This window comes from Mobula birostris, chromosome 1 (genome assembly GCF_030028105.1).
Source record: "Mobula birostris isolate sMobBir1 chromosome 1, sMobBir1.hap1, whole genome shotgun sequence".
Classification (NCBI taxonomy): Eukaryota; Metazoa; Chordata; class Chondrichthyes; order Myliobatiformes; family Myliobatidae; genus Mobula; species Mobula birostris.
The window spans coordinates 218,951,113-218,979,055 of record NC_092370.1 but is presented as its reverse complement, the minus strand read 5'-3'; the positions used below and the strand labels follow the sequence as shown (position 1 = coordinate 218,979,055).

At 41.5% G+C, this 27,943-nt stretch overlaps 1 protein-coding gene across 1 annotated transcript in view; it reads left to right on the top strand.

Annotated features, from left to right (window-relative positions):
* kcnh5b (potassium voltage-gated channel, subfamily H (eag-related), member 5b) overlaps positions 1-27,943 on the top strand; it is a 507,516-nt gene that overhangs the window by 235,815 nt on the left and 243,758 nt on the right. Inside the window, exons 9-10 of the mRNA XM_072251293.1 lie at positions 14,695-14,947; positions 23,863-24,059. Of these exons, the coding sequence (XP_072107394.1) occupies positions 14,695-14,947; positions 23,863-24,059 (450 nt within the window). The remainder of the gene's footprint in view (positions 1-14,694; positions 14,948-23,862; positions 24,060-27,943) is intronic.

Sequence of the window (27,943 nt, the reverse complement as noted above, 5' to 3'; positions counted from 1 at the left end):
AAGTCAAGTTCAAAGTTGAGTTTGAATGAGTAATGTTCAAGTACATGGATGCTCAGGTGCAGTGAAGAACTTACTTGCAGCAGCATCATAGGACAATGACATCAGATAAATAGAATTTGCAAGAAAACTATAAATTAACCATAAATTATGCACATTTTTTACAAGAATGAACTCAGAATGAATTAATCTCTATTTTAGAACAAAGTGATCAAAGTGTTGCTCTACTAATGCAGTGAAAGAGTGAAGAATACAGTGAATGGTTGAAGGGAAGTAGCTGTTCTTGACCTAGTGATGTGGGACCTTAGTTCTATGATTGGCTTCAACATCAGTTAAAATACCCTTTGAATATACAATAAAAATTGAACTCTAAACCAATAAAATCAATTACTACAGAACATTGTGGTTTCCGGTAAAAGGTAGTATGATAAATTGTGCTATTCAGCTGGACAGTAAGGAGAGTGGAAACATCATAGATCATGTTGTTGAATGCCTGACAAGATCATATTTCTGTAACAAGGCCTGAACTTTGCATTATTCCTACTGAGGACACTGAAAACAATCATCATTATTAAGCTGTAAATAGGTCAGCAACATCTGCCATCCATGCATGTGCTGTTAACTGCCAGAACACTGGGAACTGCTGTCAAAGGAACCATGTTCCGCTACAGAGTACACTGTTAGCAGAGTTTGCTTCACTATTGGAATGACTGTAATGACCTAAACCAGAGTACTTATCCACCATTTCCACAGTAAAAAGAGCTGAAAGCTAAATAATTCAGGTGCGAGTTTTTAGTGGCACAACAGAGCTAGAAGACTTTCCTGGAACTGAAAAATTAATTCCAAAAGCGTCGAGCCTCATTCCATTTTATTTCTTTCTATCTGCCACTTTAACCTCTCCTTAATTCCTTCTGTATTTCCCAGATCTTATTCTAATTTGTCATCGCAATTAAAATGCCCTGTGTTTTATTTTAGTGCAGGTTACCGTCAGCATTCTTGAATCAATTAGTTTGATAAACCTTACAGTTTCTTAACTCATTCACTGGCAGCATAGGTTCCACCCAAGGATGATTACAGCAGAATAAGCAGCAGTTTCAAGGAAATCTACAGCTTTAAAAGCTCAGTGGATGGCTGTAAGTGAGGTGTTAGTCAGGTGTTGTTCCTTTGGCATTACGGGCAAAACCAACATAAATGGGGAGAATAATTCATTAATGGAATGTACTATATATAATGGTGCTCTGTAACATACCAGCTGCAAACTGCAATGATAGAACTTTCCCAAGCCCCTGATCTCCGCCACTAATAGGAACAAGGGCGCAAGTGCAGTAAAGCAAGTTCTCCAAGTCATACAGCATCCTGACCCAGAAATGCATTGCTGGTTCTTCAGTTGCACTGGCTCTGAGTCCTGGAACCTCACTAACCCTCACCAGAAGGTTTGCAGTAGTACAAGAAGGCAGCTCAGAACCACCTGGCCCCCTTTTCGAGGACAATTAACAATAAGCAATAAATTATGGTTGTATGAGCAACATCCAAATCCTGAAAATGGGTAAAGAAAAGTTTTAAGGTCATGAGGGGTCTCGGCCAGAAATGGCAATGGTTTACTCCCTGTCCTAGATGCTGACTGACCTGCTGAGTACCTCCTGCATTTAGTATGTGTTGCTCAAGGTTTACAATATCCGCAGAACCTCTTGTGCAAAAGTGGCATGCAGTCAATAAAACGCAAAGGCTTTTTACTACCTCAATGTCTCCCAAGAGCTTTACAATTAGTGAAGTAATTTTAGACGGTAGTCACTTTTGATATATAGGAAACTCATGAGTTTATTCTGTAAGCACAGATAACTTTCGCAAAATCTGCAAATTGTACACCACTGGTCACTGTAGGGTCATAGAATACTACAGCACAGAAACAAGCCCTTCAGTCCATCTAGTCTATGCTAAACCATTAATCTGCCTGATCCCATTGACCTGCACTCATACCATAGCCCTCCATAACCCTCCCATCCATGTCTCGCCCAACCTCAATGGAAAAAGCCGGCTTGCGTTTACCCTGTTTATACTTCTCATAATTTTGCATACCTCTATAAAATCTCCCCTCAATCTTCTAAATTCTAGGAAATAAATTCCTAACCCATTCAACCTTTCCCTATAACTCAGTTCTTCAGGTCCTGGCATTATCCTTGTAAATTTTCCCTGTCCTCTTTCAATCTTATTGACATCTTTCCTGTAGGTGGGTGCCCAAAACTAGGGTCTCAGCCTGAAACGTGAGTCCTGACGAAGGGTCTCGGTCTGAAACGTCGACTGCACCTCTTCCTAGAGATGCTGCCTAGCCTGCTGCGTTCACCAGCAACTTTTATGTGTGTTGCTTGAATTTCCAGCATCTGCAGAATTCCTGTTGTTTGCAAAATACTTCAAGTTAGGCCTCACCAATGTCTTATACAATTTCAATGCAACATCCCAACTCCTGTATTCAGTGTATTGATTTATGAAGGCCATTATGCCAAAAACTTTCTTAACGATCTATCTACAAGCCACCTTCAAGGAATTATGTATCTGTATTCCCGGATCCCTCTGTTCCACTGCACTCCACAGTGCTGTGCTGGTCACTGTGTAAGACCTACCCTGGCTGATCCTCCCAAAGTGCAACATCTCACACATGTCCGCATTAAATTCCATCTGCTATTTTTCAGCCCACAAGGTCCAAGGGAACACCCTGCCAGGCGCTGGGGATTTATCTATCCTAATTTCCCTCAAGACACCAAACACCTCCTTCTCTGTAGTCTGTATAAGATCCATGAAATTACTACTGCTTGCCCCACTTCTACAGACTCTGTGTCTGTCTCCTGAGTGAATACAGATGCAAAAAATCAATTTAAGATCTCCCCCGTGTCTTTCAGCTCCAAGCATTGATCTTCCAGAGGAGCAATTTTATCCTTTCGCTCTTAATACAGTCTATCTGTAGAAGCCCTTTGGATTCTCCTTTAACTCGTCTGCTAGTTCAGCCTCATGCCTTCTTTTAGCCCTCTTGATTTCCTTCTTAAGTGTTCTCTTACACTTATATGCTCCTCAAGTACTTAATTTTTCCTACCTGCCTATATCTGCTATGCACCTCCTTCTTTATCCTAACCAGGGCTTCAATTCTCTCGCCAAGCAAGGTTCCTTAAACCTGTTATTCTTGCCTTTTATTCTGACAGGAACATACAAACTCTGTACTCTCCCACTTAACAAATACACCTTTGCTAGAAAACAACCTATCTCAATTCACATTGGCCAGATCCTTTCCGATACTATCAAAATTGGCCTTTTTCCAATTTAGAATTTCAACACGAGGACCAGGCCTATCCTTTTCCATAATTACCTTGAAACTAATAGTATTACGATCACTAGATGTGAAGCTTTCCCCTACACAAACTTCTTTTACTTGTCCTGTCTCATTCCCTAGTAAGAGATCAGGTTTCACACTCTCTTGTTGGGGCTCCCATGTACTGATTAAGGAAACTTCCGTGAACACATTTGATAAACTCTTTCCCATCCAGCCCTTTTATAGCATGGGAGTTCCTGTCAAAATGTGAAAAGTTAAAATCGCCTACCATCACAACCTTATGTTTCTTGCAACAGTCTGTGACCTCTCTACAGATTGGGCACTCTAAATCCCACAAGCCGTGGGTAATAATATATTTCTATTCATGTAGTCATATCTTGCTTATTCCTCAGTTCTATCAATAATACCTTAATAAATGAGCTCTCCAGTCTGGCCTGTCTGAGCACTGCCATGAGCTTTTCCCTGTCTAGAAATGCCCTTTAATCCCTTCTGCTCTATCATGTCTAAAACAACAGAACCCCAGGACATTGATCTGCCATTCTTGCCCCTTCTGCAACCAAGTCTCACTAAAGGGATAATGGCTGCTCACCCTCCCACTTAAGAATACTGTGGACTCGATTATGGACTTGATCCGAGATGTCTCTGACCCTGGCATCTGGGAGGTAACAAAGCGTTCTGAATCTTGTTCTCATCCATAGAACCTCCTTTCTGTTCCCCTAACCAACAAATCCCCTATCACTACAGTGGCCTCTTTTGAGTGACAACCCCCTCCCCAACAGTATACAACGCAGTGTATCCAGTGTAGAGCGGAATGACCACAGAGGTACTCTACACTGGTTGCCTATCCCTTTCACCCTCCTGACACCCACCCATTTACCTGTGTCCTTCATCTTGGGTGTAACTACCTCCCTGTATGTCCTGTCTATCAGCCCCACAGCCTCCAGAATGATCCCGAGTTCATCCAGTTCTGCCTCCAAATCCTTATCACGGTCCGTTAGAAGCTGCAGCTGCATGCACACCTTGCAGGTGTAGTTGTCAGGGACACTGGAGGTCTCCCTGCCTTCCCACATCCTGCAAGAGGTGCATTGCACTATCCTACCTGGCATCCCCACTGCTCTAAATGTACAATAAGAAAGAAAGAAGAAATAACAAAAAAAAATCTACCTTTGGCCTACACCTCTCCTTGCTGAAGCCTCAGTGAGGTAAAGCCTCAACTCTCCACTCTAACACTGGCCCACTCACACAGTGGCTGCTCCGCTGAAACCCAACTTATTTTTCTTGAACCTTGCCAAGTGTCTTATTATGTGCAATCTTACGTCTCCTTGGAAAACGTGGTGCATAAAATGTGCTGACTGCGCATTTGATAGAATAGTTCAATAGTTCCATTTAATATAAGAGAATGTATACAATATACAGCCTGAAATTCTTGTTCTTCACAGACACCCACGAAAATAGAAGAGAGACCTGTGAGGAAATGTAACATAAAAAAACTGGAAATGTCAAAGCTAAGTCCAAAGTCCCTAGCAAATTATTGGGATATAGAGGTTACTGCTAGAAAAAAAAAACTATATAGAAAGGCTTATATTTATATGGTGCTTTCATTCTTGCTTTCAGAACATCCCTAAGCACATTATGAAATATTTCAGTCATAGAGTCATAGTCTAGAAAAGTACAGTACAGAAACAGGCCCTTCAGCCCATCTAGTCCATGCCAAACCATTTTTACTGCTTACTCCCATCAACCTGCACTGGGACCATAGCCCTCCATACCCTTACCATCCATGTACCTATCCAAATTTCTCTTAAATGTTGAAATCAAGCTCACATGCACCTCCTGTGCTGAAGAAGTTTCCCCTTATGTTCCCCTTAAACTTTTTACCTTTTGCCCTTAACCCATGACCTCCAGTTGTAGTCCTACCCAACCTCACTGGAAAAAGTCATTGTTGTAAATATTTTTTCTTTGGGGATGAAGATCGGTCTAAGATAGATGTGGCTAAATTAGTGAGGTGACAGCATTATTTATAATCACTTACTTGCTTCAGGACCGGATGACATAGGAGCAGAATTAGGTGATTCAGCTTCTTGAGTCTGCTCTGCTATTCCATGATAGCTGATTTGTCATCTCATTCTCCTGCCTTCTCCCTGTAGCCTTTGACGCCCTTACTAATCAGGAACCTATCAACAACCTCTTCTTTAGATCTTGACATCATGCTGGCATGTAGCTTCACAAAAGCTCTGTATCAAACTCAGAGTTGTCATTCTGTTCCAGTTCATTATTGCTCACAAATATGCAAATCCTGGAAATTACTTTTTACCATTAATTTTTTATTCTTCTTGCTCTGAACAAGTCAGTGTTCAGTTAGGGTACTACCCAGATGTCCTGCGGTGGAGGAAATATCATCCAGCAAGCAATTCAGTTGAAGAGACTTACCTCTAGCTTCTCCATTGAAGATGTGTAGTAAATACACAGATGCTGGGAAAATAGTAAGCTAAAATTAAATTAAGTTAGTTCCCTCTGAAACTTAGAGGCATACTGCATTACTGCTTTTGAATCTTGCTGCAGATTCTTGCAGATGCAGCCATGGAACTGATGGCTTTGTTGCCAAATTTGCAGATGATTCAAAGATAGGTGGAGGATGCAGGGAGTCAGCAGAAAGACTGAGATGGATTAGGAGAATGGATAAATAAGTGGCAGATGGAATACAGTGTAGGGAAGTGCATGGTCAATCACTTTATTAGAAGGAATAAAGGTGTAGACTATTTTCTAAATAGGGATCAAATTCAGAAATCAGAGGTGCAAGAAGACCTGGGAGTCCTCATGCCTCAGGCAGGATTCCCTGAAGGTTAACTTGCAGGTTGAATCGGTAGTAAGGCAAATAAATAACATTCATTTTTCAGAGGACAAGAATATGAAAGCAACCATATAATATTGAGCCTTTATAAGGCAATGACCAGACCACATCTGGAGTATTGTGAGCAGAATTTGGGCACCATATCTGAGAAAGGATGTCTTGGCATTGGACAGGGTCCAGAGGAGGTTTACAACAATTATCCCTGGAATGAAAGGGTTAACATATGAGGAGCTCAGGCAGGCAGGACAGATTAGAGGGCTTGTCTACTGAGTCCTTATGGGTGGAGCTGAGAAACAGGAAAGGTATGGCCACATTCGTGGGATTGTATTACAGACCACCCAATAGTCAACGAGACTTGGAAGAGCAAATCTGCAGAAAGATAGCAGGCAACTGCAGGAAACATAAAGTTGTGGTGGTAGGGGATTTTAATTTTCCATACATTGATTGGGACTCCCATACTGTTAGGGGTCTAGATGGTTTAGAGTTTGTAAAATGTGTTCAGGAAAGTTTTCTAAATCAATATATAGAGGGACCAATTAGAGGGGATGCAATATTGGATCTCCTGTTAGGAAACGAATTAGGGCAAGTGACAGAAGTCTGTGTAGGGGAGCACTTTGGTTCCAGTGATCAAAAACACCATAGTTTCAATTTGATCATGGACAAGGATAGATCTGGTCCTAGGGTTGATGTTCTGAACTGGAAGAAGGCCAAATTTGAAGAAATGAGAAAGGATCTAAAAAGCGTGGATTGGGACAGGTTGTTCTCTGGCAAAGATGTGATTGGTAGGTGGGAAGCCTTCAAAGGGGAAATTTTGAGAGTGCAGAGTTTGTATGTTCCTGTCAGGATTAAAGGCAAATTGAATAGGAATAAGGAACCTTGGTTCTCAAGTGATATTGCAACTCTGATAAAGAAGAAGAGGGAGTTGTACGAAATGTATAGGAAACAGGGGGTAAATCAGGTGCTTGAGGAGTATAAGAAGTGCAAGAAAATACTTAAGAAAGAAATCAGGAGGGCTAAAAGAAGACATGAGGTTGCCTTGGCAGTCAAAGTGAAGGATAATCCAAAGAGCTTTTACAAGTATATTAAGAGCAAAAGGATTGTAAGGGATAAAATTGGTCCTCTTGAAGATCAGAGTGGTCGGCTTTGTGCAGAACCAAAGGAAATGAGGGAGATCTTAAATAGGTTTTTTGCATCTGTATTTACTAAGGAAGCTGGCATGAAATCTATGGAATTGAGGGAATCAAGTAGTGAGACCATGGAAACTGTACAGATTGAAAAGGAGGAGGTGCTTGCTGTCTTGAGGAAAATTAAAGTGGATAAATCCCCAGGACCTGACAGAATGTTCCCTCGGACCTTGAAGGAGACTAGTGTTGAAATTGCGGGGGCCCTGGCAGAAATATTTAAAATGTCGCTGTCTACGGGTGAAGTGCCGGAGGATTGGAGAGTGGCTCATGTTGTTCCGTTGTTTAAAAAAGGATCGAAAAGTAATCCGGGAAATTATAGGCCGGTGAGTTTAATGTCAGTAGTAGGTAAGTTATTGGAGGGAGTACTAAGAGACAGAATCTACAAGCATTTGGATAGACAAGGGCTTATTAGGGAGAGTCAACATGGCTTTGTATGTGGTAGGTCATGTTTGACCAATCTGTTGGAGTTTTTCGAGGAGGTTACCAGGAAAGTGGATGAAGGGAAGGCAGTGGATATTGTCTACATGGACTTCAGTAAGGCCTTTGACAAGGTCCCGCATGGGAGGTTAGTTAGGAAAATTCAGTCGCTAGGTATACATGGAGAGGTGGTAAATTGGATTAGACATTGGCTCGATGGAAGAAGCCAGAGAGTGGTGGTAGAGAATTGCTTCTCTGAGTGGAGGCCTGTGACTAGTGGTGTGCCACAGGGATCAGTGCTGGGTCCATTGTTATTTGTCATCTATATCAATGATCTGGATGATAATGTGGTAAATTGGATCAGCAAGTTTGCTGATGATACAAAGATTGGAGGTGTAGTAGACAGTGAGGAAGGTTTTCAGAGCCTGCAGAGGGACTTGGACCAGCTGGAAAAATGGGCTGAAAAATGGCAGATGGAGTTTAATACTGACAAGTGTGAGGTATTGAACGTTGGAAGGACAAACCAACGTAGAACATACAGGGTTAATGGTAAGGCACTGAGGAGTGCAGTGGAACAGAGGGATCTGGGAATACAGATACAAAATTCCCTAAAAGTGTCGTCACAGGTAGATAGGGTCGTAAAGAGAGCTTTTGGTACGTTGGCCTTTATTAATCGAAGTATTGAGTATAAGAGCTGGAATGTTATGATGAGGTTGTACAAGGCATTGGTGAGGCTGAATCTGGAGTATTGTGTTCAGTTTTGGTCACCAAATTACAGGAAGGATATAAATAAGGTTGAAAGAGTGCAGAGAAGGTTTACAAGGATGTTGCCGGGACTTGGGAAACTCAGTTACAGAGAAAGGTTACAGACTTATCCAAACTTGACGCTTTCCAAAAGCTCCAGCACATCCTCTTTCTTAATATCTACATGCTGAAACTTTTCAGTCTGCTGAAAGTCATCACTACAATCACCAAGATCCTTTTCCATAGTGAATACTGAAGTGAAGTATTCATTAAGTACCTCTGCTATTTCCTCCGGTTCCATACACACTTTCCCACTGTCACACTTGATAGGTCCTATGCCTTCACGTCTTATCCTCTTGCTCTTCACATACTTGTAGAATGCCTTGGGGTTTTCCTTAATCCTGCCCGCCAAGGCCTTCTCATGGTCCCTTCTGGCTCTCCTAATTTCCTTCTTAAGCTCCTTCCTATTACTTCACTTTACTTTTTTGTCTCCAAACAATTGATACTAGAGGGTACAATCATCACAGCGATATTTGATTCTGCACTTCGTGCTCCCTGGATTACAAATCGATAGTAAATATTAAAAATTTAAATTATAAATCATACATAGAAAATAGAAAAGGGAAAGTAAGGTAGTGCAAAAAAAAAACGAGAGACAGGTCCGGATATTTGGAGGGTACAGCCCAGATCCGGGTCAGGATCCGTTCAGCAGTCTTATCACAGTTGGAAAGAAGCTGTTCCCAAATCTGGCCGTATGAGTCTTCAAGCTCCTAAGCCTTCTCCCGGAGGGAAGAGGGACGAAAAGTGTGTTGGCTGGGTGGGTCGTGTCCTTGATTATCCTGGCAGCACTGCTCTGACAGCGTGCGGTGTAAAGTGAGTCCAAGGACGGAAGATTGGTTTGTGTGAGGTGCTGGGCTGTGTTCACGATCTTCTGCAGCTTCTTCCGGTCTTGGACAGGACAACTTCCATACCAGGTTGTGATGCACCCTAGAAGAATGCTTTCTACGGTGCATCTATAAAAATTAGTGAGGGTTTTAGCTTTATAATCTTCTAGATCTCTAACATTACCTAGCTCTCTGAACCTTTTGTAAGCTTTTCTTCTTGACTAGATTTATTACAGCCTTGGTACACCACGGTTCCTGTACCCTACCATAACTGCCCTGTCTCATTGGAACATACAACTCCACACAAATATTCCCTGAACATTTGCCACATTTCTTCCGTACTTTTCCCTGAGAATATCTGTTTCCAATTTAAGCTTCCAATTTCCTGCCTGATAGCCTCATAATTCCCCTTACTCCAATTAAACGCTTTTCTAACTTGTCTGTTCCTATTTCTCTCCAATGCTATTGTAAAGGAGATAGAATTATGATCACTATCTCCAAAATGCTCTCCCACTGAGAGACCTGACACCTGACCAGGTTCATTTCCCAATACCAAATCAAGTACAGTCTCTCCTCTTGTAGGCTTATCTACACATTGTGTCAAGAAACCTTCCTGAACACACCTAACAAACTCCACCCCATCTAAACCCCTCGCTCTAGGGAAATGCCAATCGATATTTGGGAAATTAAAATCTCCCATCACGACAACTCTGTTATTATTACACCTTTCCAGGATCTGTTTCCCTACCTGCTCCTTGATATCCCTGTTACTATTGGGTGGCCATAAAAAAACACCCAGTAAAGTTATTGACCCTTTTCTGTTCCTAACTTCCAGCCACAGAGACTCCGTAGTCAATCCCTCCATGGAATCCATCTTATCTGTAGCCATGACACTATCTCTGATCAACAGTGCCACATCCCCACCTCTTTTGCCTCCCTCCCTGTCCTTTCTGAAACATCTAAAACCCAGCACTTGAAGTAACCATTCCTGTCCCTGAGCCATCCAAGTCTCTGTAATGGCCACCACATCATATCTCCAAGTATTGATCCACGCTCTAAGCTCATCCGCTTTGTTCACAATACTCCTTGTCTTAAAATAGACACACCTCAAACCTTCGGTCTGAGCACGTCCCTTCCCTATCACCTGCCTATCCTCCCTCACACATTGCCTCCAAGCTTTCTCTATTTGTGAGCCAACTGCTTCTTCCCCAGTCTCTTCAGTTCGGTTCCCACCCCCCAACAATTCTAGTTTAAACTCTCTCCAGTAGCCTTAGCAAACCTCCCTGCCTGGATATTGGCCCCCTGGGATTCAAGTGCAACCCCTCTTTTTTGTACAAGTCACACCTGCCCCAAAAGAGGTCCCAATGACCAAGAAATCTGAATCCCTGCCCCCTGCTCCAATCCCTCAGCCACGCATTTATCCTCCACCTCATTGCATTCCTATACTCACTGTCGCGTGGCACAGGCAGTAATCCCGAGATTATTACCTTTGCTGTCCTGCTTCTCAACTTCCTTCCTAACTCTCTGTCATCTTTTTTCAGGACCTCTTCCCTTTTCCTACCTATGTCATTGGTACCAATATGTACCACGACCTCTGGCTGTTCTCCCTCCCACTGCAGGATATCTTGGATACGATCTGAAACATCCTGGAACCTGGATCCTGGCACCTGGGAGGCAAACTACCATCTGAGTTTCTTTCCTGTGTCCACAGAATTGCCTGTCTGGCCCCCTAACTATAGAATCCCCTATCACTACTGCCTTCCTCTTCCTTCTCCTACCCTACTGAGCCACAGGGCCGGACTGTCTGCCAGAGGCACGGCCACTGTTGCTTCCCCCAGGTAGGCCGTTTCCCCCCCCCAACAGTACTCAAACAGGGGTACTTATTGTCAAGGGGTACAGCCACAGGAGTACCCTCTAGTACCTGATTCTTCCCCTTTCCTCTCCTGACTGTTACCCACTTGTCTGTCTCCCGTGGCCCCAGTGTGTCCACCTGACATTAACTCCTTACTTTCACCTCCTCGCTCTCCATGACCAGGCAAAGGTCATCGAGCTGTGTCTCCAGTTCCCTAACTCGGTCCCTTAGGTGCTGCAGCTCAATGCACCGGGTGCAGATATGGCCGTCTGGGAGGCTGGGAAACTCCAGGACCTCCCACATCTGACACCGAGCACAGAAAACCGGCCTCACACACATAATGCTTCCTTTCTGCAGATAACACAGGTAAACCTACCTCGCCTCGTTACCACCTAAGCCTGTTGAGCCAAAGCCCTATCACTCTGCCTCCCTCTCACTCCGCTGCCCGCTGGATATGGCGGTCATCTTTATAAACCTTTCCTGCTTTACTGGCTGATGTCATGTGCCTGCAAGGTCTTGCCTCTCTTTTACCCCGAGTAGTAAAACTGTCTTCACTCAGGAAAACCTTAGCCGTTTACCTCAGCCTTCTTGCTCCGAATCTTGACAATAGAGACGAGGAGGAATTTACTTAACCACCTGTGGAATTCATTGCTGCAGGCGGCTGTGGAGGTCAACTCACCGGAAGTATATATAAAGTGGAGGTTAATAGGTTCTTGATTAGTCAGGGTGTCAAAGGTCACAGGGAGAATGTTGAGAGGGATAATAAATCAGCCGTGATGGGATGGTGAAGCAGACTGGATGGCTACAATTCTGCTCCTGTCTTATTGTCTTACCCTTAGACTTAGTGCAACTTACAACTGCCTCGTGGCTCTGATCAAATGAAGGCAAACTGATTGATGAAGTAGCCTGCTTCTAGACCTCAAACAACTATGAGCAGTGGATACTGCATGCCACCTGCTGTAATGTGCTCCCTGGAGCAAACATAAAATAGAACAATCTGATAATAAAATGACAATAAAGCTTGAAAGGATGGGAAAAAATAGAATGTTCTCATGAGATTCATTCAACTCCAAAAATAATAGTAGTACATTAATAGAACGAGCATCTTAACTTATAAATTTTGAGAACATACCTTGTATCAAATGCACATTTATAATTTATTAATTTCTGAGAAAGTCTGCTGTATTTTCAGTCAATATTTAATATTCATAAAATGTTAAAACTTTGCCTGCAGTGAACAGAAAAAATGTTCCTTTTGTCTTCACTGCAGCACAAAATAAGTGGCTGCACAAGACTGCAGAAATTTTCTAGACAAACGTTGCTGGGAGCTTTTATTGGGAACCTGGTGATCAACAGTTGCAAGTTGTATTTGTCTGAAGACATGATCTATCTGCTGGAGACTGCTAGAGTGAAGATTGTGGAGGAATAAAGCAATCCGGACCAGAACTTCCTAATTTTTCCTTTTAACAAAAGAACACAGGAAAATAGAAGCAGGAAGTGGTTATAGCAGGAAAACAGAACACAAAAGAATAGAAGCAGGAAGTGAAAATAGAAGTTTTGTAGGAGCGAACGCTTACATTGTTCTTCTTCTTGGGCCCTTAGCTCCTGGTGGAGCACAGCCCATCGATGACCTCCAGTCTCGATCGTCTGGTATGGTTGTATTCCATCAATGCTTCTGTAATCCATCATATCCACTGTACAGGGATTGGCCTATACAGCTTCACCAGAGCCCTGTAGGCCAGCCTTACCCGTTTCCACCTCTCACGACGAGGATGTAGGATCAGACTTTGAGAGGCTAAGTAGGATGCCATAGTGGGATGAGGAATTGGCACGGCGTTGTGGGCCACAGGGCCTGTACTGTGCTGTAGCATTCTATGTTCTAAGTTCTATTAATGGACCACCTGACCCGCCATTCAGTCCGATCGTGGCTGATCTGTTTCGGCTCTCAGCCCCTCTTCCATGGCGGCTCCACATTTCCCTTAATTTCCTCATCTGCCTAAAAATTTCTCTACCTTTTATTTATTTACTTAAATGTTCCATCCTCCGCCAACCCCTGGAGAAGCGGGTCCTAGATTCAACTTGCTCTGGGAGAAGCAGTTTCTACCCACTTTAGTTTTAAGTGACCTCCCTCTTTTCTTAGCTATGTCCCCACACTCAAAACATCTCAATACATGGGCATCAAAGGTAGCTGTCCATTTAGTCCCCATCCTCATTTACTTTACTAACCATCTTTAAAACATGCAGCCAGTAGTTATTTTATTAGGTACACCTGTACATCTGTTCATGAATGCAACTAACTAATCAACCAATCATGTAGCAGCAACTCAATGCATTAAAAAGCATGCAGACATGGTCAAGAGGTTCATTTGTTGTTCAGCTCAAACATCAGAATGGGAAAGAAATGTGACTTAAGTGACTTCGACTGGGGAATGATTGTTGGTGCCTTATGTGGTGTTGAAGTATCTCAGAAACTGCTGATCTTCTGGGACTTTAGGTCTCTAGAGTTTTACAGAGTGTGGTGCAAAAAGCACAAAACTTCCAGTGAGTGGCAATTCTGTGGGTGAAAATGCATTGTTAATGAAAGAACTCAGAGGAGAATGGCCTGACAGGTTTAAGCTGACAGGAAGGTGACAGTAACTCAAATAACCACGTGTTACAACAGTGATGTGCAGAAGAGCATCTCTGAACGCACAACATGGTGAATCATGAAGTGAATAGGCTGCAGCAGCAAAAGACCATGAACAAGCTCTCAGTGGCCACTTTATTATATATGGGAGGTACCTAATAAAGTGGCCACTGAGTGAATAAGTTTGGTAGCTACATAGACAGGCATGGATAATATTAAACACAAAATACTCTGCAGATGCTGAGGTCAAAGCAACACTCACAACAGGACTCATGAAGGGTTCTGGCCCGAAACGTTGACTGATCATTTCCACGGATGTTGCCCGACCTGCTGAGTTCCTCCAGTGTGTTGTGAGTGTTGTGTGGATAATGTTATGTGATCTTCTCATTTAAAGGTGGCATGGCTTCTAAAATTTGGACCAAAGATCTCACATAATTATGCTCAGCAGAATTCCAGTCACATGGAGTATCCTCATCACCTTTAGAACATAAAAAAACTTCTGATTTTTTTTAGATTATGAGGACACTCAGTCCTCGTTTATTGTCATTTAGAAATGCATGCATGCATTAAGAAATGATACAATGTTCCTCCAGAGTGATATCACAAAAAAAAGGACAAACCAAAGACTAACACTGACAAAACCACATAATTATAACATATAGTTACAGCAGTGCAAAGCAATACCGTAATTTGATAAAGGGCAGACTATGGGACCATGGGAACGCTAAAAAAAATTTACACTTCCTTCCAAGATTTCAGTGGAAATGTACCATCAAGCATGCTGTGTATGATTAAATTTTCTTTTTTAATATCACTACAGGTGCTTGCAATATGTCCCAAAGACATGAGAGCTGACATCTGTGTCCACCTGAACCGAAAGGTGTTCAACGAGCATCCAGCTTTTCGCCTTGCCAGTGATGGCTGTCTTCGAGCACTGGCCGTGGAGTTCCAGACAATACACTGTGCTCCCGGTGACCTAATCTATCACGCGGGGGAAAGCGTTGATGCACTCTGCTTTGTTGTCTCTGGATCACTGGAGGTTATTCAGGATGATGAAGTTGTCGCTATTCTAGGTACCACGATATCTTTACTAGGTATTTTTAATATAGACTGTAAGGGTTCTGCAAAACAAATCTGGACTCATTAGCAAGTTGTGCAATTTGATCACCATGTTTTATGAAGAAAATGATGTATGCATTTCTTTTCTGGCTCATCATTGTCTTTAAAAAATTATGGTTTGCAGCCTTTTCTACTGGCTGACATTGGTTCATAAAATAATCAAAGTTAACACTGATTTGTTAGGGATTGAATTCAATACATCATAAGATCACAATTCATTATCCTCTCCCCATGTTGCTGGTTATAAAAATCATGAACATGACATTCTGTGGTTGTGTTTTAAGTAAAGATAATTTATTTTTTCCTTTTATGCTTGTTTATGATGAGATATGAATCAATGGTTCTAAATTCATCATGTACCTTAATCTAATAACTGTTATCTTTAAAGGTTATTTCACTGTTATTCATAATTGGTACACTAATAGCTTCTCCTTCATTTGACTATCAATTTATTTTAATAGAATCACAGAATTGTTATAGTGTTTGGTCAATCATGCCCATGCTAGATCCCAGAAGAACAATTTTGTTACTCCCATTCCTCTGCTCTTCTCCATAACCCTATAATTGATTTTCTTTCAACTGCCTACCTAAGAACTTTTGAAGGCACTAATTTATTTTGTGCTCACCAACCTTATAGACAAAGAATTCCAAACTTTAATTCCATTCTCAGGGGAAAAAAAACATTTCCTCACTCTTTTCCCTTTTACCCAATTTTTTAAATCTACGTCCCTGGTCCTTCAACCATTCACTAATAGGCACAGTGGGACTTCACTGTTCTAAACCGGTCATGTATATCTTCATCACTTCTTCTCTGTAAGTTCATTCATCCAAGCTGAATATCACCAGCTTCTCTAATCGAACTTTAGGCAGAAATAAATTATTAATCTAAGCCCAGTTACAATGTATAAGAGAAAACTGATATAAAAAATTTCATCTGTTTTCAGCTAGATCAGGGAACCCCAACCTTTTTTTATGCTATGGACCAATATCACAAAGCAAGGGGTCAGTGGGACCCCCTGGGCTAGATGAAAGGAGAGCAGGCTAGTATGTTCCAGATAAGTACAAGAGATTCTACAGATGCTGAAAATCTTGAGCAACAGATGTAAAATGCTGGAAGAACTCAGTAAATCAGGCAGCGTCTATGGTGGGGGAATAAATAGCCCATGCTTCAGGCCAAGACCCTTTATCAGGACTGGAATGGAAGGGAGAAGAGCCAGAATAAGGAGGTTGCAGCGATAGGTGAGACCAGGTGAGGGGGGAGATGTGTGGGTGAGGAATGGGGAATAAAGTAAGAAGCTGCAAGGGGATAGGTGGATATGGTACGGGGCTGAAGAAGGAGCAGTCTAATAGGAGAGGACAGTGGACCATGGAAGAAAGGGGTGGAGGAGGAGAACCAGAGGGAGATGATGGGCAGATAAAGAGAGGAGAAGGGGCAAGAGGGTAACCTCAATGGGGAATGGAAAAGGAGTAAAGTGAGGACAAGAAATTACTGGAACTTGGACAAATCGAAGCTCATGTGGTATTATTCCATCCTCTCTGCACTAGTGGGACTTTATCTGCTCTACCACACAGACAGAAAATGAGCTTCCAAAACTGGCGAAAGGAAAAGAACCGTATCATCAAGTTCGCCGATGACACTACCGTGGTGGGTCTCATCAGCAAGAATGACGAGTCAGCATACAGAGAGGAGGTGCAGCAGCTAACAGATGGGTGCAGAGCCAGCAACCTGTCTCTGAATGTGAATGAAACAAAAGGGATGGTTGTTGACTTCAGGAGGACATGGAGCGACCACTCTCCGCTGAGCATCGACGACTCCTCCATAGAGAACATTAAGAGCAACAAATTTCTTGGTGTTCACCTGGCAGAGAATCTCACCTAGTCCCTCAACACCAGCTCCATAGCAAAGAGAGCCCAGCAGCGTCTCTACTTTCTGCGAAGGCTGAGAAAAGTCCACCTCCCACCCCCCCATCCTCACCACATTCTACAGAGGTTGTATTGAGAGCATCCTGAGCAGCTGCATCACTGCCTGGTTCAGAAATTGCACTATCTCAGATCGCAAGACCCTGCAACGGACAGTGAGGTCAGCTGAGAAGATCATCGGGGTCTCCCTTCCCACCATTAGAGACATTTACACCGCACGCTGCAACTGTAAAGCAAACAGCATTATGAAGGACCCTGCGCACCCCTCATACAAACTCTTCTCCCTCCTGCTATCGGGCAAAAGGCACTGAAGTATTTGGGCTCTCATAACCAGTCTACGTAACAGTTTCTTCCCCCAAGTCATCAGACTCCTCAATACCCAGAGCCTGGACTGACACCAACCTACTGCCCCCGACTGTGCCTATTGTCTTGTTTATTATTTATTGTAATGCCTGCACTGTTTTGTGCACTTTATGCAGTCCTGTGTAGGTCTGTAGTCTAGTGTAGTTTTCGTGTTGTTTTACGTAGTTCAGTGTAGTTTTTGTATTGTTTCATGTAGCACCATGGTCCTAAAAAACATTGTCTCATTTTTACTGTGTACTGTACCAGCAGTTATGGTCAAAAGGACAATAAAATGTGACTTGACTTGACTTGAGATCATTCCACATTCACTTCCCTCATTTAAGCAAGGCACAGAGGAACAGTAAAGAGACCACCGCATGGGAGTGGTACCATCTTTGACCTTTTGGCAGAGGGTCCACCAAGCCTGAAACCTCCTCCACAGAAGCACGATCACAGTCTGTCAGATACATCCACTGGCAAAACTTCATTGTGATCACTTCATCCTCTTTGATTTAACATCTGTGCTGCTACATCATCGTCAAGAGGTTTTCTTGACGATGATGTCAGCAACAATCTTCTGTTCTGTCTTCACTGGACAGTTTAAGTGAGTGGGCAGACATCTGGAGTACAATGTGGGAGAATGTAAAACTGACATTCTGGCAAATAAGTGAAAACAAAAAAAAATCAGGAAAGCATTATAAAAGTAATTGATCAATTGTGCAGTTTTCCTCTCTTTGAATTTCTTTGACAATTGAGACAAACTTTTTTATTATCCTTGAATCACATGAGCCATGTAAAAATCTTTCTGCAACAACCTGTTTCAAATACATGAAGCTGATAATTTTATGTAAAAAGAGTATTTTTTTAAACATAGACAGAGATTCTAAGTGTGGCATACAGCAGCTGTGACAATTCTTCCAATAAATTATTAATAGCTTTACTGCAGCTGCAGAGCTTCCAGACTGAAACCACAACAAAGGATGATGGAGTATGCTGAGCCACAAGTTATTGTGAAAATAATAACCAGACTAATAGCACTCACCAAGTTACAAATTGCCCAGCTATTTAAGATGAGCACAGCAGAACAGAGAAGTATGGATATTGCCGTTCAATATTGGGAACAATATAGCACTTGGAATATTCTGTTTAGTTCTGGTTGCCTCATTATAGGTAGGATATGGAAGCTTATCAGCGAGGAGACACAGAGGGATATTGCGGTCTAAGTGCGTAGATCTCTCAAAGTTGTCACGCATGATGATAGGATGGTTAAGAAGCTGTACGGTGTGTTGGCCCTCATTAGTTGGGGAGGTTGAGTTCTAGAGGTAATGTTGCTGCTCTATAAAACGCTGGTTAGACCACGCACTTGGAGTATTGTGTACAGTTGAGATCACCTCATTATAGAAAGGATACGGAAGCTTTAGAGAGGGTGCAGAGGAAATTTACCAGGATGCTGCCTGGGCTAGAGGGCCTGTATGAACACAGGTTGGGTAAGCTAGGGCTTTTCTTTTTCAAGTGAAGGAATCAGAGGCGACTTGATAGAGGTGTGCAAGATGATCGGAGGCATAAATCAAGGGGATAGCCAGAGACTTTTTCCCTGGGCAGAAATGACTAATACACAGGAGCATGATATTAAGGTGATTGCAGAAAAGTATAGGGCCAAAAGCAGAGTGGTGGGTGTGTGGAATCCCCTGCTGGGGGTGATAGCAGAGACAGATACACTATAGCATAGAAACTATATAAACATCTTGTTATTCAAACCGATTTCCAAACATAAGTGCTTTCCTTGATATTCTTTGTGCCAATAATGATTGAATGATTAATAATTATTCAGGATATGGAATTGATTCTAATGAGTCTCATTAGCAATTTGCCTTCAGCAGTTAACAAGTTATGATGCTTTACACACATTTGCACACTAATTAAAAGATGGAGATTAAAGATTGGTACAATGTAAGGATGTAAGAAAAATGTATGGCTATGTAGGAGGGAAAGGCTTAGAGTACGTTTAAAAAATCGACACAACATCATCGGCTGAAGGGCCTGCACTGTGCTGTAATGTTCTCTGTTCCATGTGCTAGTCTGCTCTAAACAGCACGCAAGCAGAACCTTGCCATCCGCAATCAAAAGAATTGTATGGTGTGAATTTCTGTGAAAGACATTAATCGGAGTTGATGGCCCTCTTCCAGCAACCTGTTATGTGTGTGGGAGATCAAGAGATCAGATGTAATGAATGTTTATCATTTATGACAGCTCTGGTCCAGTAGCTCATAGAGTATCCATTGCCTGGGAATAGCTATGGTGAAACCCCTTTCAATGTATGGGAATGTCATGCTTTGCTGGGAAAGGTTGCCCATTCTGTACAACAGAAACAATATACTTTTAAGCAGACACTCTAGTTATTATGATTATATTAATATTTAAGCCCTTTGATAAATTATACCTATTTATTGTTTACAAAATGTCTTACATGGATCACAATCTTTAGTTAAAATCATATCTGTTAAACGATGTGAATATTGTCGCTAATCAAGCATGGGGGTGAAAAGCTTAAGAGGCAGCGATAAACTATATAAACATCATGTTATTCCTTTGATATCCTTTGTAATATTAATGATTGAATGATTAATAATTATTCAGGATATTGAATTGATTCTGATGAGTCTCATTTGCAATTTGCCTTCAGCAGTTAACAATTTATGATCCTTTACACACATTCACACACTAATTAAAAGATAGAGATAATTAAATATTGGGTATATCAAACATTCTATTTATTCCATTTAAGTCAATGTTTCATCTTTAGTCTAGTCAGAATTATGTTAACCTATCTGTTTCAGTATTTATCACACTTACTATGTTTGTCTTCAGACAATTGAATGATCAATTTTATCTGCAGTTAAAATCTATTTTGTATACATGCACAATGTTGCGGGTAAGGTATTGATGTGGGTGGAGAATTGGTTAGCAGACAGGAAGCAAAGAGTGGGAATAAATGGGACCTTTTCAGAATGGCAGGCAGTGACTCGTGGGGTACCGCAAGGCTCAGTGCTGGGACCCCAGTTGTTTACAATATATATTAATGACTTGGATGAGGGAATTAAATGCAGCATCTCCAAGTTTGCGGATGACACGAAGCTGGGCGGCAGTGTTAGCTGTGAGGAGGATGCTAAGAGGATGCAGGGTGACTTGGATAGGTTGAGTAAGTGGGCAAGTTCATGGCAGATGCAATTTAATGTGGATAAATGTGAAGTTATCCACTTTGGTGGCAAAAATAGGAAAACAGATTATTATCTGAATGGTGGCCGATTAGGAAAAGGGGAGGTGCAACGAGACCTGGGTGTCATTATACACCAGTCATTGAAGTGGGCATGCAGGTACAGCAGGCGGTGAAAAAGGCGAATGGTATGCTGACATTTATAGCGAGAGGATTCGAGTACAGGAGCAGGGAGGTACTACTGCAGTTGTACAAGGCCTTGGTGAGACCACACCTGGAGTATTGTGTGCAGTTTTGGTCCCCTAATCTGAGGAAAGACATCCTTGCCATAGAGGGAGTACAAAGAAGGTTCACCAGATTGATTCCTGGGATGGCAGGACTTTCATATGAAGAAAGACTGGATGAACTGGGCTTGTACTCGTTGGAATTTAGAAGATTGAGGGGGGATCTGATTGAAACGTATAAGATCCTAAAGGGATTGGACAGGCTAGATGCAGGAAAATTATTCCCGATGTTGGGGAAGTCCAGAACGAGGGGCCACAGTTTGAGGAGAGAGGGGAAGCCTTTTAGGACCGAGATTAGGAAAAACTTCTTCACACAGAGAGTGGTGAATCTGTGGAATTCTCTGCCACAGGAAACAGTTGAGGCCAGTTCTTTGGCTATATTTAAGAGGGAGTTAGATATGGCCCTTGTGGCTACGGGGGTCAGGGGGTATGGAGGGAAGGCTGGGGCAGGGTTCTGAGTTGGATGATCAGCCATGATCATAATGAATGGCGGTGCAGGCTCGAAGGGCCGAATGGCCTACTCCTGCACCTATTTTCTATGTTTCTAATATCGGGATCCAGGATCAGCCATGATGGAATGGCGGAGTGGACTCGATGGGCTGAATAGCTTAATTCTGCTCCTATGTCTTAAGGTCTTATGCATGTCACATCTGCAGATGCCATATTGTGCTGACTGATAGTGAGCTATTTAAAAAGAATAAAATGGCCTTTGACAGCAGGGTAGAGCTGCAAGTGGGGCCATTGTCAAGAGGCCTAGTTCCCCATCATATTTTCCTCAAGTAATATTTGGAAATCACTCCCTCACAATTGTTAGGACAGGCATAGCTGCAGAAAGCAGTGGGGCTGGTGTAAGAGGAGGATAGGTTAGATTGGACATGACTCCACCCAATATTTCTGCAAGGGAAGTATAACGCATGCCTGCCCCCTTTACTGTTTTATCTAGTCCTCTTTGGTGTAAGTAAGGAAATGGAACTCAATCACACACCAATCACAAGCCATTCAACAACTTCACCATGGATATTGGTTTCACACAGTGGAATCTTTTCTATTCTTCTCAACTTCACTCACCCCGTCACTGAACTATTCCCACAAACTATGGACTCACTTTCAAGGACTCTTCATCTTCTGTGCTCGATATTCATTGCTTATATATCGTTATTATTATTTCTTTTTTTCTTTATATTTATATTTACTCAGTTTTTTGTCTTTTGTACATTCGTTGTTTGTCCATCCTGTTGGGTGCGATCTTTCATTCATTCTATTGTATTTTTTGTATTTACTGTGAATGCCCGTAAGAAAATGGATCTCAGGCTTGTACATGGTGTCATATATGTCCTTTGATAATAAATTTACTTTAATCTTTGAATTTTGACTTTAAACATTGAGCAATTTTCTTGTGGTAGTAAGTAATGACATTATAATAATGCCAGGCAAAGGGGGAAAACAGGACTGACAAAGGCACAGGCACATAATGGAACAAAATTTCATGGATTAATACAGTATTACAAGCACAATCACAATATTGTTGCATTCATGGCAGTTTTTTTTTAAGTATTACAGATATCAAAAAGATAGGACAGGTCATGAAAATACTTCATGTTCAGTTTGAAAACGGATGAGGAACAAAACAAAATATAGTGGATTCTGATTAATTGGGCCATCGGTTCATCGAGACAGCCATTTAATTGGGCCAGCTCTTAAAGAACAAAAACTAATTGAGAAAAGAGTCGGGATTCCCTTCATTTATTTAGGATGCTGTGTCACTTAATTGGGACAGGAGACTGTTGCCAAACAGTTTCTAACTAGCATCAGATGTGTGCACTTGTGTGGCTGTTAGACACTACAACAGGGCTTAGAGCATACAGTTCTTATATAGTATCAGTTCCATGTGCTTTTGTTCAAAGAGCAATGATTTTTGCCACTAATTGTTGGCGAGAAATAAGCAGTAAGACAATTCAGAACTGTTTTGTTCACTGCGGTTGCAATCATTCAGGCTTGGAGATTCCAGAAATGGCTGGGACTGAAAATGAAACAACTTCACTACTTCAACAAATTAGGAACTATGAAGAATGTGAAGGTATTGACAATCATCTTGAATATTACAATGAAAATGAAAATGAAGGTTTTGATGATGCAAACATCGATAGCATTGTATGAAGGCAGTCCACTATCTACTCTAGGTGTCTGCACTGATTTTGTTCATTTACAGTCAATCAAAAGAATGCAGCAGCATACACTGAAATCTGTTGTCCGTAACTATTAGGAACTAATACGCAGTTTTATAGTACCATAGTAGTATTGATAGTATTCTAATTTGTTCTGTATTTCACTTAAATACATAATTTGTTACTCAGTTAAATGGTAATTTGTCTTTTTTATGCCTTTTAAACTATTTCCATGAAACTTTTGCTAATTGGGGCAGCTGCTTAATTGAGCCCAAATGTACTAGTCCCGATGTGTCCAAGTTAACTGGAATCCACTGTGTACAGATAAAGAAATGTATCTTAAAAATATGGCATTTGTCACAGATTATAACTGAAATCTAAATATAATTTAATTCATTAAAAGCCCTTAGATTATCTACCAAATACCAAGGCAGATGAAAGCATTTTGGATTAAAAAACAGCAAAATTTCTTTAATTTGTCTTGAGAAAAGTTTTGATTTTCATGGCCAAATCCTATGCTATAAAACCGATACAGAATAGGTGGTATTATTAAGCTTATATAACATTTTGGAGTTTATGGATTGCAAGAGATGAAGGAAAAATCTGACTTCTATAGTTTTTATGTCCTTCCCTTTCTACTTGTCTGTGTCACATGCTATTCTTGTCTGGGGAAGTGGGAAGCCAGTTTTCCCTAGCTCTAAGCCACAGAAACTTATGGTCGGATAACATGATACTCATTATTTTCTTCATTCCCCAGATGGGACTGCCCTGCATCATCTTGGCATCTATCACTCCACTGGAAATGACTCATCAAAGATTTGGAATCTGTCACACCAGTCAAAATTACAAAATAGTCTCCAATGACAGATTCCCTTTTTAAGAAAATAAAAACAAAAGCATAGATTCTGATTACTTTTTCTACTTTTCTTTCAAATATTTTTCAGGTAAAGGGGATGTATTTGGGGACATCTTCTGGAAGGAAACTACTCTGGCACATGCCTGTGCGAACGTACGGGCTCTAACATATTGTGATCTTCATATCATCCGCCGGGAAGCCTTATTGAAAGTCTTGGAATTCTACACAGCATTTGCAAATTCTTTTGCACGAAACCTCGTATTGACCTGCAATCTAAGGAAGCGAGTGAGTTGCCTTTCCAAAGCTTTACAGTCATGTGGTTCAATTTAGGGTTTGATCCTTTGATGTACATCAGGGTCAGTTATATTCAGTCTCAAAGTTAATGTCACAAGTAACGTTCAAAGTTTAGAATGTGCTCAGTGTTTATATGACATATACATTTTGCAGTGTTTGTTACAAAAAAAAAGTTTAGCTGATGTTTGAGCACCATAAATATAATTGTTGCCCAGCAGAATGATGTTAGTGTAGATAATGGTGACCAGATTTTAAATAAGTTTCCCACTGATTGGACATATTCACTGTGTCGTGTGATACTTATATGACAGGGCTCTGCTTGTATATGGTAACATTTTATTTGTAGCAGTTACTGCTACCTCGGCTATATAGGCCAATCCCCTCTACAGTGAATACAATGGATTACAGAAATATTGACGAACTCCAACCATACCATCGACTTTGAACGATGGAGAAGGAAGGTCATCAATGGCCTGAGCTCCACTGGGAGCTCAGGGCCCAAGAAGAAGACTACTACCTCAAATTAACATGGTGGGGGGGGGGATGGAATTGAAACAGTTGTTAATTTAGATGATGATTAGATTATTGGCTAATAGCAAAAGATTGAGAAAAAATCCATCTGCATTCTTGGTCGGCGTCTCACTCTTTCCCGAAAGCTAATTTGTGTTGAAAGGTGAAAATTATGTTTTAAATAATTACCTTCCATGAAATGGATCCTTATATTGTTAGTCTAGTAGGTTGTTAACATTCATTGTTTCCATTTGTAAGGCACAGTGGAGTTGTTTCTAATTTGGTTCTCTCACTTATAAGCACTCAGATCCTTTTTACTTCAAATTGAATTGGTGTTCCTTTGCAATGTGTCTTGATGTCATGCAGCGGTGACATTGCCAGCATCTTTTATTTGTTAAGTATGACTCTAGAACCAATTCAATATTATAAGAATATTCCCAAGTCAAGGCTGTACAAGAAACTAAAGTAAGTCAAATGCTTCTGCATAACTGTTTAAGTCATTTTTGTGTAATGCAATATTTCCCCAGTTATGCTTATTATGTAAAAATGGAACAGTGTACAACCATATCATGTGAGATAGCTGCAGGGAAGGTAATGTCATTCTGTGTTCATCAAGAAATGGCTATTGCATAATTTTATAGGGAAGGGAACACAAATCTGTCCTTATACTGAAATGGGGACCATTGAGTTTCTGGAAATCAAGTGCCTGAAACTCCGTCGAATGTGGTGAACGAAGATTTATTTCAATCTCTGAAGCACTGTACTTCTTTTTAATGGCTCTTTGAACTTAAAGACACAAGGAAAGACTGTCGATAATGCAAATTGAATTGAAAGATTTGAATGCTAAATATAGATCTCTATCATCAGAATATTTAGATAATTAGAAGTTATTGATGTTTAGGAGTGACTACAAGGCAATATTCTAATTGGGCGATGCAAATTATATTTATGAATTAACAATTTATTAAGCAATTATTATCTGTCATTTGAAATCTGTCACTAATTACAGCCTTGAAGTCATTTCTTGCCATTTGGTACTTCACATGGGATATGCAGATTCACATGTCTAAGAGATGTTGTTTTACTCTGGGTATATTTCTACAATGATAGGAAATATCATTGCTATCTACAACTGTCATTACACAGTTGGTCACTACTCCTTGTCCTCAGGTACAAGAGTTAAGAATGCCTTTATTTTATGCTTGCCAGTAAAGAGCTTCTAGTTGATTGTAGGAAGTTCTATTCTTCCGGGTATTCCTAGTTGCGAATAGCCATCATGTGATCAATTTATATAAGGTACTAACAATACAGAGCTGTTATGACAGAATCCACATTGTGCAAGTGGTAATAGGGTCATGCCTTTAGGGACATATTCCCAACAACAGAATTTCCTATAATCATTTTGGATAGAAGTCCTTAAAAACATGTTCCTTACTACATGCTGGATTTACAATACAGATTCTACTTCATATAAATTAATCACAGGACACAGATTCCAAAAAGCAGCTTCTCTTCCTCCCTCTGTTTTATTTCCTTTCCAGAGTCCCTCAGGGCCTGTCCTTGGCCTCTCTTCTCCCTGAGTTGCAGGCAGCACCGTTGCGACTTCTTAGACAGGGAGTCAGATTCCACATGCCCGTGGCTGGCACTTAGCTCCATTTCTCCAGCCCCTTCACAGCCCCACTTCCTGCCTTGAATGAGCCACTGTTTCCCCTGGCTAAAACACTGGGAAGACCATTGTTGTCAAATCAAACAACAAAACCTAACCTATGGCCCTTAATTAAATTCTTTGTTGATCAAGTGGGAAATGCCAGAGACTTTTAGAAATATGCTCCACTTTCACTAGCCTCTTCTAAAATCCCTTTTTCACCATTCATGACAGTGCTTTAGCTATCAATTTATTTGCTTATCCACCCTGACTTTTTAAAAATTCATCTTTTTTTGTTTTTCTGATATCTCATTTTCTGATTGCCTGAAAAGGTGAAAAGTGTACATGATACAGTGTATAGGAACAGCCAGGTTATTCAGTAAAATCATGGCTGATTCTTTTCAAGTTCATCTTGTCATCTGATCTTTATACCTTTCGGTTGTGTGGTCAGGCACAGCTCTAGTGCCATCTATAAATTTGCTGATGACACCACTGTTTGCAATATCTCAGATGGCGATTAGGAGGCGCACAGGAGCGAAATAAACCAACTGCTTGAGTGGTGTCACAACAACAACATTGCACTCAACAACATCCAGACCGAGGAACTGATTGTGAAATTCTGTAAGGGGAGGTCAGGAGAATACATACCGGTCTACGTTGAGGGGTCAGTGGTGGAAAGGACATGTAGTTCAAGTTCCTGGTTATCAGCATCTTGGAGGATCTGTCCTGGGCCCACCATATTTGCGAAGGGATGCCAGTGGCTATACTTCAAGGAGATTTGATGTGTCACCAAAGGCTTGCAAATTTCTACAGATGTACTGCAGAAGGCATTCTGACTGGTACGAAGGCTCCAATGACCAGGATCAGGTGAGGCTGCAGAGAGCTGTGGGCTCAGCCAACATAATCACGAGCAGAAGCTTTCCCCCCCACCCCCACTGAGAACACCTTTAAAAGGCGATGCCTCAAGAAGGCAACATCCATCATTAAGGACCCTCACCATCCAAGACATTCGCTCTTCTCACTACTACCATCCGAGAGGAGGTACAAGGGCTTGAAGATTCACACTCAGCAGTTCAGGAATCGCTTATCTCTATCTCTCTCAATTGATTGATTTATTTAATTATTTCAGTGACAATGAACCTAATCCTGATTCTGATCCACTTCAATCCTGTATGTGTTCTGAACATCTGCAGACCTTTGATTCAAAGGGGTTTTAGGTACATGGGAGCAAAGTAGTTATCTTACCGCACTGGCATTGCAGGGACATGAAATGATACCCTACAGATACCAATTCAAATACCACTGTAAAGGCTGATTTGTACTTCTGCGTCAACTGGACGCTGTAGGTATGGCATCACCGCGAACCCTACGCAAAGCCTACGCGGATCTCTACGCTGTAGCCTGACAGGCACCTCTCCTAAAATGTAACTACGCGTCGCAGCAACGCAGACCGCAACAACTGTGATTGGTCCGCTTGGTAGCATTGCATTTCCTCCTACGCTACAATAGCTTCCCGTTGGGCAACTGAAGGGCAGGGAAGGAACTCTGGCTGCAATGCTTTCCATTAAGCTTCACAGACCTCCGAAATTATGGAGGACTCAATTCGCTTTTACGAAAAAAGACGCTCGCTTTAAACTTTACCCCGAGAAAGACTACCATGACCATGAAGCCTTGCACGGGCAGGTGTGTGCGCATGTGCGACGTGCCTGAATTGCAGAGC